The 17,853-nt window shown below is 38.2% G+C and overlaps 1 protein-coding gene across 1 annotated transcript in view; it reads right to left on the bottom strand.

Annotated features, from left to right (window-relative positions):
* The window catches only part of FRY (FRY microtubule binding protein), a 183,894-nt gene that overhangs the window by 129,393 nt on the left and 36,648 nt on the right, over positions 1-17,853 (bottom strand). The window contains exon 3 of the mRNA XM_013962114.2: positions 4,401-4,454. Within this exon, the coding sequence (XP_013817568.1) occupies positions 4,401-4,454 (54 nt within the window). The remainder of the gene's footprint in view (positions 1-4,400; positions 4,455-17,853) is intronic.

Here is a 17,853-nt window from a genome sequence, read left to right as displayed (position 1 = left end):
GATGGGAATACTGACTTAGCCGATTATTATTGGCATGTTAGCCACCATGTTTAAGCTGTTATGAAAAAGGGACACTTGGCCATTAGTACTTTGCTTAGTGTCTTAATTTATCTATGTATATTTGTAGTTTTCACATTTATTATGATTACGTTTTTATTTTCCTTTTTTTAGCTTGAGCTATTTTTGATTTCTATCTCCTAGAAGTATATAAAACACAAAATGTTTCTGCTTTCCAATTTGCATTCTCTAATCTACTGCACTTCTAAAAAGAGAGTATTATAACGAAAATGAGCACACTTATACAGTTTATACTGCAACTGTTACAACAGGCACCTCATATGGACAGTTTCACATGAAAACTAACAGTCCTGCTGTTAAGTATTCACTTCCATGGAAGTGCGTAAGTAGGGCCAAACCATTACACTCATGTTGTATTTTTATCTGGAAAAATGTCTGCTGGTCCAGGCTTTAACAGTGCCCTTTTTCTGCTTCCAATAGGGTCAATTCACAGAAAATTTATATACTACGGCAAGAACAGAATATACATTAGTAGGGGCTGAGAGAAGACTAATAAAAACGTTTCCTTGGGAGAGGATAAGTCTCTTTCTTGAATAATCATGGGTTTTTTACCCTAGCTTTTGAACTTTTCATGTTTTGCAACTTTATGATTTCCTGCAATAGGAAGTTTAAGTCATAGTTCAGTACTACTATGTTTAATAACATTTCTGTAACTGGTGACAGAGAGCATATTAATGATGGAACTGTAGTGCTCTTTTGGCAGTAGGCAACTAGAGTCGTCTAATCAGGAATTTTTAAAACGTGTTTTTAAATATATTATAAAAATATGTAAAGCCATATATAAAAACTGTATATATTTTCTTTATATATATGCACACATAGAAAGGAAAATATAGTCCAGTGTAAGTAATGCAGTTTGCAAGGTGAATGGTGAGATGTTTTGCATGTCAGGATAAGTAAGATTATTTCAGAGTTCATGCATTGCTCAAGATAGTGTTCTGAGTTTGAGGAGGGCGATGCAATTGGCAGCAGACAGAGCCCACAGGAAAGTATCGCCGGGTGCATGACATCTGCCTAACGGGAGTCACTGACACTACATCCATAGAGCTGCTCAATACCCCAGTCCTGTAGCTGCAGGATGCTTACGCATGAAAAAAAGCGTGTTGATGAGAACCATCCTAAAAATGGTGTTTGAGAATGGGCAGAAAAAATGCTGATTCTCTGCAAGCCAGAGATAAAGCTGTTTAGGGGAACTAAACAATATTTTCCCATCATTTCAAGTGGTTTGGGGGCTTGAATTTAATTCTGAGTACTCTGGGTACCTAAAGCTCCATTCTGTCAGTCCTAAGATATTGCAAAGCTTTGGCTTGGCTGTTTTTTCCCACATCTGTAGCTGACCTGCAAAAACCATGCAGTTTTTAAACTAGGTCATACCTTACTTTTGCTACTTGTTAATTTATAGATAAAAGATGTGGCTCGGATTCTTTTTAAGTGACTAGTGACTTGGCCACTTTAGTTTCACCTATTAATTTAATTCAAATTAAAAAGAGAGAATTTTGATGAAGTCTTAAGAATAGGCTCTATGAAAATTACATTCCTTCGACAGTGTATCATTTCTGATGCCTTAAAATTGAAACGGTCAAAATTATTAGATGACTCTTGAAAATGCTTGCTCACAGGGATTCTCCCTCTTTCCCTCCCTCGCTTCTGTATTAAAAATGTCCGGAATGTCATGTATGGCCTTTCCTGTTTTTGCTAGATGACTTTCTGAGCGTTCCAGGAATAAATGCCAAAGCATTTCACACCTTAACTGGAAGAGAGAAGCAAGGGATTATCAGTCTGTTTTTCCTTCCTCCCATATGTTCTTTAAATATTTGAGTTAATTTATAAAATAAATTCATTGCTCTATTTTACTCTCTCTACTCTAGCTGAGTTCTATGAAATCTCTAGTGTGAACTACAATTTTTCCAATTAAAATCTGACTTGAATTTAGCCAAATTAAGATGATTTTGAGAGGTTTGACCCGCATTCTTGAGAGTAGCCTCATCAATCTCGCACGTTTCAGGTCCCCCCTTCCAATCATGAAGCACTAGAAGACCCCAAAACAGTTGTACTATTCAAGAGCAAAACAACGTGACACCTGAAAAGTGAAATGTTGCCCACAAAGCAGGCTGAGGCAGACAGCTGGCTTGAAAATTTGATCCTGGAAAGTTTGTTTGGAAAATTTCAAGCAACTGAAAACAAGGTCTTCTGACAGAAAGTCTAAGCAAGCTTGGCTATATACTTTTCTACTAACTCTCTAGAAATAGGTAGATAGGACTACAGGCAGATACACAGAATTGTGCACAACTGTTGTGTACACCTAAAATTTGCTTTTGTTTGTTTTTTTGTCTGTATCTGTTCCCCCCCGCCCGCACACATATTCATAGTCAGTTGCTACAGTTGGAAATACACAATTGTTTCACCCTAGGAAGCATTCACTATTCTCATCTTGAATTTATTGACATTGTTCAGTCTTCTGTCTACTCAGCAATAACTAGAAGAAGCATAAATCCTATAATTCATCCTTGTAAGGGGCCACAGTTTGCCTAGGCATGAATATTTAATCAAACCACAGCCACCCATTATGCATGAAGTTATGTATTGGTTTAACACGCTACAGGAATACTATCACAGGGTTTGCACATGGGCAGCTTAATTTGTTATTCTTTCCCATTTATGTGTGACTCTTTTCCCACAGGAAGGGAAAAAAAGTAAAAATCTGAAATTCAGGTAAAAAATACCACAAAAATTTTCATTAGGCAGCCAGGGGTACTCACAAAGCAGCTTACTTAGCGTACAGGAGCTGGCTTCCCTGCTGGCTCCCTCCGTAGCCAGCAGAGATAGGCAGGTAGCTCCCGAGGACAAGGCAGAAGAAGTCCTGCCCATCGCTCCTGATCTGAACTGCCCTTGGAGCAGGCTGCTTCTCCCCAGAAAGAAGCTACAGAAGAACCTAGAGAGCTTCACTTTGTCACACTAAAATTAGCAAGTGAGCCTTTGTTAAGGCCGCCAGGGTCTCACAGGCATTTTCTGCTTCTGATGCAATGCAACTCATGTACCAGAAAATACAATAAATCAAGTCAAATTCATTTCAGGTTCTGAAGTCCTACCCATACCTATCCCCTCCAACAAAGTTAAGCTAATCAATATGGTACTCACAGCTTGCAGCATTTGCCACAGTTGCTTCCAAAGTTGTCTCTGTTGCTGCTGCTTCTCCTATTTCTCCTATTTCTGTCCCTATTTCTGTATTTTGGGCACCAGCAGCAGCACAGTGGTGCTGGCAGTACCAGCTAATGGTGACAGTGACAGCAGGAAGCTCAGTAGTAGGAGCTGAGGCAGGAATAGTGGAGCAGCAAAGAGCTTAGTTGTTTAAGAGACACCTTTTTGTTGGGAGCAAGTTTTGGCATCCTTTATGTAACTTAAATTATTTATCAACTGTATTTCTGTTCCTAATCTTTCTTTGTATAAAACCAGACTATTTATTTAGGAATTTTTTCTAGATACTTTTTTTCCTAAGAAACAGACAGCTGACAAAAATTAATTCTCTTGCATAATCAGTAAAAAGTTTATATACTATCATTGTATTTCTTTTAATACTTAATGCATCTTTGGTCACATAATCCATTTATTAACCTCATACCAGGTATAAATTTCATTTTATTAAATAAAATTTTATAAAAGCTTTATTAAATAAAATCTAATTCATAATATAAATTCTATTTTAGTTTTCAATTCTTTTTCTCTGCCTGCTGCTTTCCTCTAATTGTTATTTACCTTGTCACATATAGGCATTAATCCTGACAACTGCATTTATGCTTAATTTTAAAAACAGTAAGGTGGTTCAGCCTATGTATGTGAAGTGCCACATACACATAAGTTTTGCTGGGTCACAGCTACAGATACAAAAAATGCTGATGAGACAGAAGGCAACAACAACGATTCTGAAGGTCCTTATATTTACCAAAAAAGAAACCCCCATAAAAGAAATATCTGGGGCCATAAGCCTGTTTCAAAAATGGGATATTCTGAACAGATGAAAAGTTCGCTTCAAAACCTCCATCAGAGGAAACAGACAGGAAATAATACATGTGTCCAACAAGCAGAAAAAATCAGTAAGTTCTATGACAAAAACATTAAGATCGGAAACCATGGAAAAGCCTCCTAATCTGCAAATAAGACTTTCAGGCAGAGCACTCATAATTCCACTAAAGTACATTGAAAGATTTTGCTTTTGCAATATGGCATGATAGCATTATCAGGACACTAGACTGCTTTCCAAGTATTCAGTTTATAGCCTGAGAAATGGGAATCACAGAAATTAAGTAGTATTTGAAGTTTCTTACTTGATCAAACTGGGGGTCTTCTCCTCGTTGCAGAGATTTGGTCAGTGGCTTTTCCTGAAAGAAAATGTATTAAATATATATTACTTAAGATTAATATTATCATATATTCTAGCAATTCTACTATTATTTTTCTGATGGATTTTCACTCATATAACTTCCCTCCTGATCAACTTTAATGCTGGAGATACTATTTGTTTCATATACAAAGAAGCCACCTGCACGCCTATGAACTAATACTGAAATAGCGTCTTTAGTGTCTTTCAAAGAGAGAAAATGATTAACATTTATTATGCCTGAGTTACTTGGTGTTCAGACTGACAAGTATAAATTCTTTCCAAATTGTAAAGTGCACCCAATATTTCCTCTAATACACAACCAAGGAGCTGTATTTAGCTACAGGATGCCTTCTTGTTACAGTACTGCTAAGCAAAGCAAAAATGTTCATACATATCACAGAACACACTGAAAGAAAAGTTATTATAGAACAAGCAATCAAATATTGCAAGCTTCATTTTTAATGAAAATAATTGTGGAAAAATGGCTATATTATTCAAAAGAAATAATGTATTTTTGCTCCATAGGTGCTGACTTAAATTTCCTCAGAGATGTAAAACAGTTGCAGAACCAGCAACGGAAGCAGATTTTCAGTGTCCACTGTGTCTCAGGACATGCTCTCTGAGGACTCGGGGGGCCTAAGAGAACTGCACAGCTTAGAAGGAGCTCCCATGTGTGAAGATGGATTTATCTTTACATTTTCTTGCCAACCAGGCTCAGTTCCTGCAGTGTATGAAAGTACATAGCTCAGTATTCTAGATATAGCCAACAGAATACAAAATATGAATTTTCTGAACTGCAGGGAAAATAAACAATACATGAAGGCAGATACACGACAATCTGAAGAAAATGTCACCCCCCAATTTGGCACTGAATTCTACTACTGTTTCTTGTGTCTGAAATGTGTCAGCTCCTTTTTCTTTTTCGCTCTCTTCCATAAATCATATATCTTTCCTCTTCTGCGACCACAAGATCTGGGCACTCCCACCAGCTCAGCATGAGATTTGCTGTTCAGCTTTCAGCAAACCATTACACTCATCAGCATCTGTTAAGGTAACAGGCAAAATAATATCACTGCCAGGGGATGTGAGGTGCAAAACAAAGAAATGTGTAAAGCTGCTGAGATAACAGAATGGAGACACTTACAGTGGTGCAAACATTTCTATTATTTAATGTTTTTCTCTGAAGAAAATATTGTTCAGTATAATCTGCTGACTGATTTTGAAATTAATTATGCTGATACACTCTTAATGCCAGCTGGCAAGGAGGCTGGCTGCAGGGTGACCACAGTATCCCCTGACTACTTACCAAATAGAAAAATCAACATTTTTTTTCTACTGAGTCACTGATTTACTGAGGACAACCATCAATATTTTCATTGTTAGCTCTAACATATAAAGTGACTTCTCCAAGTTATGTCAGTGGTACATCAACTATTAATTAGAGCCTTATGACAGATTATTGGTAATGAATATGCACAATAAAATCTTGTAGCCCAGTAACAACATATGAAACTACTCCACAGTTCTCTTCAATCAGGAACTCTGTCCCTCTCTACCTAGTTCTATCTCATGGGTGGATAATACTTTTGTCTACTGCTGCACACTGAAAAATAAAGCAGATAATCTTGCAAAACTAGTATTCAGTCATGGACAAACCAGCATCCTGAGAATCAGTGGCAATTTATAAAAGAAACACCACATAAATCTTTTTTTTTTCTAATTAAATTTCTGATTCTGTTACAGAAGCCCTGTTTTACCACAGAGAAGCTTCTTAAGGTCCGTTCCAATAAAAAGGACTTTGTCATCTGAAAGTTTTAGGTCACAGTGCCTAACAGTGCAATGCTTGGCTTTCAGAGCAGAACCTAAAATGCTGCAGAAGATGCCTTCAGTGGCTGCAGAAGATGCCTTCGGTGTCTTAGGCAGAAATGAGGGGTGGGATTCCTCATTACATGCTTATCTTTAAGACAGGCAAAGTTAGATGAGACAAAATCTGCTCTGTCAACCTAAGTCTGAAACTACAATCCAGAAAAGTTGCCTGTTGTCTATCTGTGGAAGTATTCAAACCTCACAAATGCTCCAGGTTTTGACCGTGCCCTTCCCCAGGGGCTCAGGGGTTCTGAGTTAGTGAAAAACACCTCCATCCTCAGAGGGCAATGCAACTCAACTCTTGCCCTAAGAACTGTTTAAGTATCTTTTAACAGATAAAATAAAAAACAGAATCACAGACTCCCTCAATAGTCTAATTCTTTCCCAGTCTCTGCCTAAGCTGCCAGTCAACTAGCAGCCTGCTAGGTAACAGGGTTTCCTGCAATGTCGCCTGCATGAGTTTCACACGTTCTGATAGGGAGAACAAACCATACTGAAATCTTGCCCTAGCTATATGTGCTGTGTTTCCTTACATCAGATTATTACATAAAAAAAATTACAGAGGATTTACATAAAAAAGCAACGCTACCCGCACCCGCTTGTTACCTGAAAGTAAAAGGGAAGGCATAATCTAACAACTTGAATACACTTTAATGTCTTCCTGTTAACCAGGTTCACTGTGAATGACAGATTCATTTTGAAATAATGGCATAGGTGTTATTACAGTCTGACCAGTTAGACTATGCACACACTAGTAAAACCAATTCTGCAGGTAAAAACTCCATAAATAGAGATTTTACTTAATATGACAAGTGTTTCACCTGTATTTTAGGCAGTGCTGAAGTGTATACAGTCTTCTGCTCACTGTGATAGCCATTTTGATTTCAGCATGAAATGCCTAAATCATCTTTTCAACTATGAGCCACGGATTCCACCCCTTGTGCCAGCTTTAAAATAAAGTTAGGTATTGTAGCATCTATCCTTTAGGTGTTTGAGTTCTTTAATGACTTGGCCATGAAATATTCCTTCCTACTTAAGTACTGTTGTGAGTACCATTACTACAGTTTTTAACAAGTTTATTTCAAGGTAAGTGAAAAACTTCCTTCTATACCTCTGCACAAAAGGCCACTAATATGAACCTGGGAAGGCTTAATGACAATTAGAGTCTCCTGATGCTTAATTGCTGTCCTCATATTGTGCAACTTTTTAATAATAAAATTAATGCATTACTAATTTCATTATTATATTTACTTGCATTCTCATATAATTAATTTGATATTTACAGTAAGTCTTGAAATATTTCATTTTCTTTCTTTTCTTGATAATGACAGTTTACTACTTCTTTTAGAGATAGGCTAAGCAAGGAAAAACTTGAGTCAAGCTTACTTTGGAGTACTGCCCTGAATTACATTGTGAAAATCCTCCTTTGTTTGCAATCAGAAAGCACTTAGGTGATGACAATGTTGGAATTTCTTTTTTTAAAAGTACAGCTATTCTCATAATCCCTTTTTGAGAGCTGTAGATACAACTCACCAGTAATAAAGAAATAATAAGCACTTAACTGAAATTTGAAACACAGAGCATCTTGAGGAAAGGATCACTGAATAAGGTTAACTTGCTCAGAAAGCAATGGATTGCTAGCTGCAAACTGAAGTATTTCTTTAGTGCTCTGAAGTCTGTAAGGGAGCCATTCACACAATTTAAAAGCAATCTGATAATAGAGCTCATTTTAACAAAAAGAAATTGCTCAGTACACGATATTGTTCTCCAAGAGGTCTTGTTTGACTAGTTCGTTTCATAATTTCAATATTCAGTAATTGAATTTGACCTTCAGTAAACATATAGCATTACTTCTGCTTCTTGAACTTGATTATTGTTGCTTTCTCTGTGAATTTATGAGCCAAAAGGAAATTCAGTTCATGACATCTGAATTGCTGTATGTTTTCCAAAGGCAGGATCAGAATTTCCCCTAAAACCATATGTGTTGCTATCCTCATGTTGCTTTCATTTTGACTGGAAATGCTTCTCATCTTGGAAGTCTCTCTCACTGCAGTCAATGTTTTATTAACGTTATGGCTATTATTATCCATTTCTATACAGAACAATGATAAGATACATTCAACGAAGACTGCAGCCAAAATGTGCTACACACCATAGGCTGTGAGCAGTCCCTGCCCATAGGACCTTATAGGGGAACAGACCAAGGCTTCCCAAACTGTGGGACATTTACTACAGAAACGGGTCACAGGCTGTGCGACAGGCTGGCTGGCAGCAGCAGCAGAAGGCAGCCTGGGAATGGAAGCAGCTGAGGACACCTAGTAAATGCCAGGAATGGTTTTGTTGCCGTAACTTCCCAAGATCTCTAGTCTATGGCTTTCACTGCAGCCTTTTTCCTCCCTTCATCCCATCCTGAACCTACTGCTGTTTCTGCCTCTTTCCCCTCTCTTCATGCTCTTGGCAGGCAGCAGCTGCTGCTGCAGCTGCTTCTGTCTCTTCTTTGGTCCCTGTTAGCGTTGCTGCTCTCGCCACTCTCTCCTTGGCTCTTTCCAAGCACGACACTGCCATGACTCTTCCTGCAGCGAATTCGGCTCAGGCTCAGCCCAGCTGCACCCAGGCTGACTGTGGGAAGCCAAGTGCCTCTGCACACGCTCCCCAGTGGTCCCAGTTCAGGAGTGGGGTGCCCACAGCGGAGCTCCTTGCTCTGCTGCTGCAGTGAATGGCCATAACCAGCGAAAGCCAATTTTGGAGACTGGAGAGTTAAGAAAACTCAAACCAGAAGTTATTATTATTTACTATATTATTAATAATCAGTACTGAACAGATAATGAACTGAGTAAAGACGAAGGGGCAGATACAAGCATGTTTTTGGTGCCTAGGGGTTACTAAAACTATGAAAGGATGATTCCCTGCATGATGCATATAACAAATGATAGTGTGAGGAAGACACTGCTGAGGAAATTCAAATACAGCTCTGGATATCACAGTGAGAATTCTAAGATAATAAATATCTCTCATTTTCCTCATTTTTTTCCCCTTTCTGATTCTTGCATGTATCTAGCACCGAACATCACCGTCTTAGTACAGAATATCAAAATTCAGGAAGGGTTTTTCTGTTATCTGAAAGAGCCTTCCTGTTCCATCTTATCTCAACTATGTGCTAGTGCTTCAGGTGTCTTCTGAAAACATCATTTTTTCTTTATGTAATAGATCATTTCTTCTTATCTAGTGTTAACTCCTTGCTTATTCTTTACCACTTAGTTCTAATATCCTTACAGATCAATTTTTTTTCATTCTATGCAGTATTTTGGATATTGTTGCTATGGCAACTACTATATAAAATATTTTTATACTCCTGGCAGACATTTTCATCATATACCAAAGGTTCATGCAAAGCAAAGACAAGGTTAAAAAGCATAATAAAATGAAATTGCCTTTGAGTAATAGATTCCATGGCAGTCTATTTGCCCTGGAGATAGATTTATTTAAAAGTTTTTAAAAAAAGTTAAAATGTTTTCCAGCCTCAAGGCACCATTTTATTTTTATTTATTTTCTTGCCCACCCAATTCAGAAATGGCAAAGAGGCCCTTTTGTGTTATGAGTTGACTCTGTCTGGGTCTCTGTAGCTATAATACATTCTACAGAAATGTCTTCCAAATCTTGTATGAATAGGTAGGCTGAATTTGGAGCCAAAAGCTACAACCACAAAATATGAATAAAGAAAGTTTTGATTAATTTGAAAAAGCCCACAGCTTTCTGGACTGTAAAAATCTTCAGATAATTTCAGAATAATGGACTCTCAATAGTAACATTTAAATTTTTAATTGCTAAGCTAAACATCCTTATTTCTTGCCTGAAGTTGACCCTTCAGTTGTATACTCTCTATTTGTTCACACTGGAAACTCCCATGAATATGCATTAGAGATGAACTGTAAAGATCAGCAAAGACAATTTTGTCCTTAACATTTGAAACGATCATTTTTCAAAAAAAATTATATTCTATCTAAGCTTTTTGAATTGCCAGTGCTTACAAAATGAAATGCTCACCTACAAATTAGTTTTCTTTCTGAGTGTCACTGCTGTTGTGAAAACATTAATAGCATCTATTAAAACAGAATATGATGAATATGCAATGGCAGATTTATATTTTATTACATTTATACTCATATACTAAATATAATATTTATAATTTATCTAAAAGTAACATATTCGTCAAAAGCCCTGTTCACACACTCACACTAAAACACTCCTCCAATGGCAGTTAGCTACTTTTACCAGTTAATACATTAATGCTTTTTCAGAGTTGCTACACAAATATAATTGTGTAAATTTACACAGGGACAGCTTTTCTCAACCGCCTGTCACAAAACTGAATGTTCAGGGAAACATGAAAACTAAAGGATGCTGTAGTGCATATTAAGACTTCATTGTGTCACCATATCGTAATGATATGTAATGCCACTAACATGACAGTTAGTTCCGTTCTCAGCAACCATTAGGCACATTATTCCTACCAAACTACAACTAGATACTATGTTACTGACTTGGAGGGAACCTGTATTTTTATAAGGACATAATGGACACCGATATTTTGATACAAAATGTCATTTTTGCATTCCATGCTAAAAAGCAGCCAAATATACTCTACTGAGTAGTCCTCTGGCACAGAAGAGCTACCAAAAGGAAACAGCAGAAGAATGGACCATTAAAAAATTTTAAGAAACATTTAAATAACTATTATATCTATGTAACCTATTCATGTAAAATGGAAAAGATATAGATCATATTCAAACATCACAGCTAAAAAGATAAAGACAGTACTTGTAAAGATGTTCTTCTCAAGAACCAAAACAAACACAGTTCTTTCCTGATCACTATGAATGATCACCTAAGCCCTGAAAGAACTTGAACATCCCTGTCTTAATAATCTTTTTAGTGGGAAAGGAAAGTGGCCAGTATTTTGCTGGAAATGGTCTGTTGCAAACACAGCTACATCAAAAATTCTACATTTTCAATTTTGACATTACAGTAGTTATTTTGTGCTTATAAGGATCAGTAAACGTATCACTATCAATCTTGCGCACACATGCTTTGCAGACCAGTATGTGTATCATCTAGGAGAAAATGCCATGATGTCGATTTGCTTCTGAACACTGGGCATGAGAATCACTATTCCTCAGAGGAGCACTTATTCTTCAGATGCAGCTTTAAGATATGGCTGAGCTGGCCTACCTGCTAGTTGCCTCTAAAAGGGACAAATTTGGCTGCCTGATCCCTGCTCCATTTTTGGCAGTGTGCTCCTGCCTCCTCCCTTGACCAGAACTGAGAGAGGCTGACCCCGTGTTGAGCAAGCTCCTGCAACCGAACTGGCAAGAGGATTCGCTCTCGTTCCACTCTCTTTAGAAAGGGCAGAACTAAAGCACAGACTATGGACTCATAAGAAAGTGGTTGTACTGAAAATAGTTCTGAACATTTTTGGAAATAATTTTCAACTCTTATTTGCCTTTTTACTATTTGGGAATTGTTCCCCCCCCCCCCCAGAAGCCTACCATATTTATGTCTAAGCAATTAAAAGACCCAAATTCTTTGACTTAAAAGCACAATCTGTTTACTCTGATAATCTCCCAAATGTCTTTCACCTGAAGCTTGTATGAAACAGGCAATTAGTGTCCTATGTTTTCACAACAGTTCCTTCCAAGTCAGGAGGTCACCTTGTTTAAAAGTCTATAAACTGCCAATTCAGTGCAAGACAACATAATCCTTGATTTCCCCTGTGGCTCTGTTCAGCATCATTGGCTGTTAGGTACCTCTTCTGAAGGATGGTGTCAGCAATCATGGTACACAGATAGCAAATTAAACAGAAAAAAGTACTTCCTTTATTAACCTTTGAAGTTCTAAACACACACCAAAAGAAAAGTCCAAACACAGTCAAAAAGATATGGTAATATAGTCTTTCAAAAAAAAATCACAACTCTGAATATAATAAAATTACAGAACGGGAATGAAATATGGAATTGGGAATGAAAATATGGAACTAGTATTAGACCTCTGCTAAAAGGTAAGACAGAATAAAATGCAGAGGGGACATCCAGGATTAGCTGACAGATATCTTGCCAGCTATCGAGTACTGAGACATGGCTGCATGAGGGATTAAAATTCCCAGTTGTTTCTAATACAGAACTGTCTGTGATCCCACCACTCATTTCTCAATATCTTCATCCTCTCTTCTGTTTATTCCCTTATTATTAAATAATCTGTTTACTAGAACATGACTGACTTTCCTCGAACTATGCCTGCATTTGTTTTGACTTCAAGATACTCCAGGAGTGGTATCACTTTGGCTTTCTCCCGCTATAAAACTCTGCTTATAAAAGAAAGCAATTCGGTTCTTCCGTAAAATGAGTATTACTGTGACCAGGATCCCACAAGCACATAGAGGTTCAAACAATCAGAAAAAGGCTGAAATCCATCTGTGATACTTAGGAACAATCTGATGCAGGCGAAACAAGAATGCTTTGTAGACAAGTCTCCATAGGAAGCACTAAGCAGGACGTGTTTCACTTGCAGCAAGTCTAACTTCTGAAGTGCTGACATGGCTTTGCTGGTGTCAGGGCACCGTGAAGCTAGTGGTTCCCTGGGGCAAGGTGGGTGCCTGCGGGTTGGGGTTGGGGTGGGGGTCGGGGGGGTCCGTGGCCAGGTAGGGGCTGTGGTGGGGCTGAAGCCCACACCATGGTGGCATCGGTGGCATCGCAGGAACTGATGGCCCTGCACTGGGCTGAGATGAGGGCTTGGGGCTAGACAGAGTGGGGGAGGCCCAGAGGCTGGGCAGGGACAGGGAGGGCTGGCGGTGCCCTCAGGGCCCGGACAGCTGGTTACCCATTCAGATTAATGTGACCTAATTTAATCAAAGCTATAGGAAGCCCTTGCCAATTAATTAGAATAAATTTTGTCTCTAATTGCAGGGCTGCTCCAGGCACACCTCAGAGCTCTGTAAATAATAATCACATTTCGCTTCACCTTCAGATAGCCCAAGGGTAATAAATGACAGTTCCTGACCCTCGATAACAGCCTGTTGTCTAGTAGTGACTGCTTCTTTAATGGGAGGTAGCCACTTACTTTCATCAACTATATGTTTATTTACATAGACTAAGAAAGTAGGTAAGGAGAGGTCTGCTTATAAGCTGAACTTGATAGATTCTGCTGACTGACTGTAGTTAGCTCTCTTTAAACTTCCTTTCTCTCTTTCCTGTGGTCTCTCTTGGCTATGTATTTTACCTCAAAGGCTGCAGCTGTATCATGACTGACTTGCCCCCAGGTGACTTATCTGAAACCTTTTCCTCCCAGTTACTGGTATTGATGTGACAAACTTTAAAGGAGGATCTCAGGATGCTCCTGCTGATGTAGTATTGGCCTTCAGCACTCTTTTACTACATACGAGATGGTCATAAAAGCCAGAGCTCCCATTCGTACTACAGGCTCAGCTAAGGACAGAAGACGTTATCAGGTGGGTTTCCATACTGGGAGGGTAGCTAGGTAAAGTAGTTAAGTTTTTCTTATATTTGCCATGTTAACAGATATGCAGACTCCAGTACAGGCAAAACTGATGGAGTAAGTCAAGCTGTCTAATGTGCGAACCGTACCATGCCAGATTCAGGCCCTGGAAAAGAGCACATGAATTTAAATTTTAAAACATACAGCAATCCTGACCGAGCAGCTCCTTTACTTTAAACGTGACTCCAAAGGATGAAGCTGTTGCAAAAATACAGATATTTCTTTACCAATTGCTACTGATCTTGCAAGAATGCTACCAAAATAGATACTTGATTTTCCTTCTGTCTTCTGTGATGTCAGACCAGTGATAAGGATGGCCTGAGATGATTGTAATATGACTTCCATTTCTGGATAGTGGTAATAACCAACATTCTTAAACTATACAGAAATGCAGCTGGGGCATGTGGCAGCTTCTCTGTTATATTTGCAAACACCAGCCAATAGGTAAAATAGAGTGACAGCCACAGTGACATTGGATTGAATCTCTGTCTTCGATGTTAAATCCCCTTAGCAATTTGAACCACCACACGCACCACTGACTATTCTCCAGCTGTATCCATGCAGGAGAGAGGCCCAGGGACAGGGAAAATCCCAGAAAGATTTGCTGTCAGAATGAGATCTGCAGCCTCAAACAGTATTCTGCTCTTACGCCCAGCTATGGAAACTGTGAGATCACAGAGAAAGCTCCTGTTGACATTGCCTAGCTCTGAAATGAACGGGAGTTTTTATGGGCATGAATCCAGCTGCAAATGCCTATGCAAAAATGTGTCCTTTTGCTTCCTGATTGCTAAAATGGGATGAACTTTTCCCTCAGTCTCATATGGATTCTGGAATCTGACCCATGTTGCATCCTGTATCCATTCTCCTCCTGCACTCCCCAATTACTTCTGAAGCCCTAAATCTGTCTCCTGCTGTACCTTTCACCACCTGTGTCTTTCAAACTCTTCCTCACAGGTTCTGTGTTTTAACTGTATGATATGTTCCCCTGGACTACATAGAAGACATCCTATCTGTGGCCACTGCTTCAATCACATGAACCTTTCTAGGTCTTTCAGGATGATAACTGTCCTGAGGTTCAAGATTAGCATCCCTAGAGGGGTACTGCTCTATACTGTGCAGTGCTGGGTTTCTTCTGGAGGTCTCAGCCTAAGATATGTATCAAGATAAGTAGAGGGGGATATTATTCCTAAGATAGGGAGTGGAAGAGGAAAAAAAGACTTTTTATGCTACTGGAGTTGTCTTTGCTGTATTTGATGCTCTCCATTTGCAGTATAGAAGCTTAATTTTTCCTGCATTCTTCTGCCTTCACTTCCTTTGGTTAAATGAGTGGATGTTGCTTATTCCATGGAGAATTTTTCCCAGGCTTAGCTGTCTCTTTTCCTTCTGGGGGAAAGGACAAGCTGATCTGGCACAGCTTGGGCTGCACTGTCCCTAGCAAAACCCAGGTATGTAATAGGGAGTTTGGGAAGGCTGGACTCTACTTGGAGAAACAGTGAAGTTCCAACAAAAGCTGATAAGTGAAGGCGGGGAGAGTGAAGATGAGACCACTGTTTTGCTTGGCTAATTTCTTGAAGCGCAGAGAAGTTAGCTGCTGGAAAGTCTGAGAAAAAAGATACAGAACCAAGGGGACAAGCCATACAGAAATCAAATGTAGTCCTTAGGCACACTTGGGAATTGAATAAAATATTGAGACCAGCTGTTAGTCTAAAAAGCTGACCTAAGATACAGTCAATGACCTGCAGTAAAGAAACCCTGCTGAGCTGACAGCTGCTGGGAGCACTAGGAGATGGGGCTTTCCCCTGAGGACAGTGACTGACAGACCTAGATCTGCCCCATTCAACAAGCTACCTGGCGCATCTGTAACAGATCTGTAGGTCTTCATATAATGAAGGATCAGATATACAGGTTACATATTCATCTGTAAGAGTAAGAGTATGTGCAGGTGCCTTGCCTTTCTTACGAAAAGGAGAGAGGACAGTTCTTAGCACAGTGTAATAACGTGAGGCAGAATTTCTAAAGAAACATCTCAAGTACTTCAGAAGCAACTACTGAAGGAACAGATAATTAATGTCCTATACATTACTTGTCACAATGGGGTCTAAAATAACTAATCCACTAATATTTATATACACCATTTAAATACTAAATAAAAAATATAGTAGAAATACAGAATTATGATATTCTCTAGGGCTGAGATGGACTGCCCACATGTGTTCTGGAGAATCTTGAGTACCACAGACACTAGTGGGATAAAATAATTATGTTAACTATAAGCGACACAATGCTTGAATGATACCAAGTGACAAAGAGGTGCATAGGGACAGATGAGAACGTGAATATGCTACATTTGTAGCATAGTTTCTTTACAGAAGAAGATCCTGAAGAGAATATTTTTTTAAAGGAAAAACAAAAGCAATTTCAATATTTACTTGAATATAAGCTTATTCAAATAACATTGTCCTGTTTTCAACACATCAGTGCTCATAAATACTGAGCGGATAGTCAGAATAGAGTAAGACAGTTTATCTTGCTTCTTGTCCATGAAATAATTTGTTCCTGACAGTAATTCCTACCTGTGCACTGTGAATAAATAGAGGATCCCAAGCTCCTGTTTTAGCTGAACTATTAATGAGGACTTCAATGTAAAAAATCTGTAATGCTAATATATCTCATTATAAACGAGCACAAAGAAGGAGTCATTCATCATGTGATGCTGCTGGAATTTCAGTCCAGGTAAATGGGAAAATTCTACATTATAGCTCTGTGATAAAGCTGCCTGGCAGTATTGTAGCCTACGTACACCTTACTAGGTATCACAGCCTCAATCTTCAAAAGCCTAAAACCTTCTTCCTTTTTTGCCAAGTCCTCCTTCTGCAATACCTAAAGAAAGTTGAGCCTAGATTAAAGCTAATCAGACAGCTATGACACTATACATGTGATGAGTTTTTGCAAAAACAAACTTGCATTATTCTTATCCTTTCAAAGTCTACCTAACCACCTGTTTGTCTGTCTATATCACCAGCCCTGTTTGAAATAACTCTGTATTTTAACCACCTTGAGCTTCTAGTGAAATGCAAGTGATAAATACACTAGTATCAGTCAAATAACTGCTTTCATTTTTTTTCCAAAGGCCAGACAAACCTACCTAATGAAGGGAGAAAGTTATTGGCAGAATTCATGATTATCCCGATAATCCTAATTCTCTAAGGAGTAAGATCTCCTCTTGAGTTAAGTATTAAGACAGAGAGTTCCTGAACTGAGAGAAGCTTAGTTAAAGAAGACGCTTGCAGGAGAAAAGCATAATGAAAGTATACCAACAACTAAATTAACCATTAACCACTGTCAATGTGGCTCTGTAGCTCACTATTCTGCATCAATGTTTACAGCTGTAAGTATTGCAGAAAGCAGTATTTGAAGATTAGCCTGATCAGTATGCACAGGATGAATTATTACCCTAAGTGATAATCAACAGTTCTAAAAAGGAAACTGTTTTCTATGGTTTTCTCATATTATGATATGATACTTAAATACATTTTATCATTTGCACTAGCAAAATCATTTTCCTGGTTTCCTTATTCTAACTTCATTGTAAGGCCATTACTGCTTGAAAAAAAAGAATGGTAATAAAATGTCAAATTGTATTTGTAAGTAAAGTAATGCAAAAAAAAAAGTAAATATAAATGGAATCAGCTGTGAAAAAAGGTCTACAGGAAAAAATGCTTAATGTTCATCATAAAAGAAGAATAATTATTTATGGAAAAGAAGCAGGAAATTATTAAAGATTATCAAGAGGAAAAGATTTTTATTTAATTTTATAAACTGGAAAATACCTTTTAATTAATTTTGCTATCCAATACCTTTAGCTTGGATTAATACAATTTGACAATCTGAGTATAGTAAAAAATTAGTCACATAACTGTGAACTTAATATAATTATTGGGGTGTTTGTTACATTTCAGAGATTCTAAAAAAGCTGAAAAGTT

This window comes from Apteryx mantelli, chromosome 1 (genome assembly GCF_036417845.1).
Source record: "Apteryx mantelli isolate bAptMan1 chromosome 1, bAptMan1.hap1, whole genome shotgun sequence".
NCBI lineage: Eukaryota > Metazoa > Chordata > Aves > Apterygiformes > Apterygidae > Apteryx > Apteryx mantelli.
Note: the sequence above shows the minus strand (reverse complement) of the source record. Positions and strands in the feature narration are given on the sequence as shown.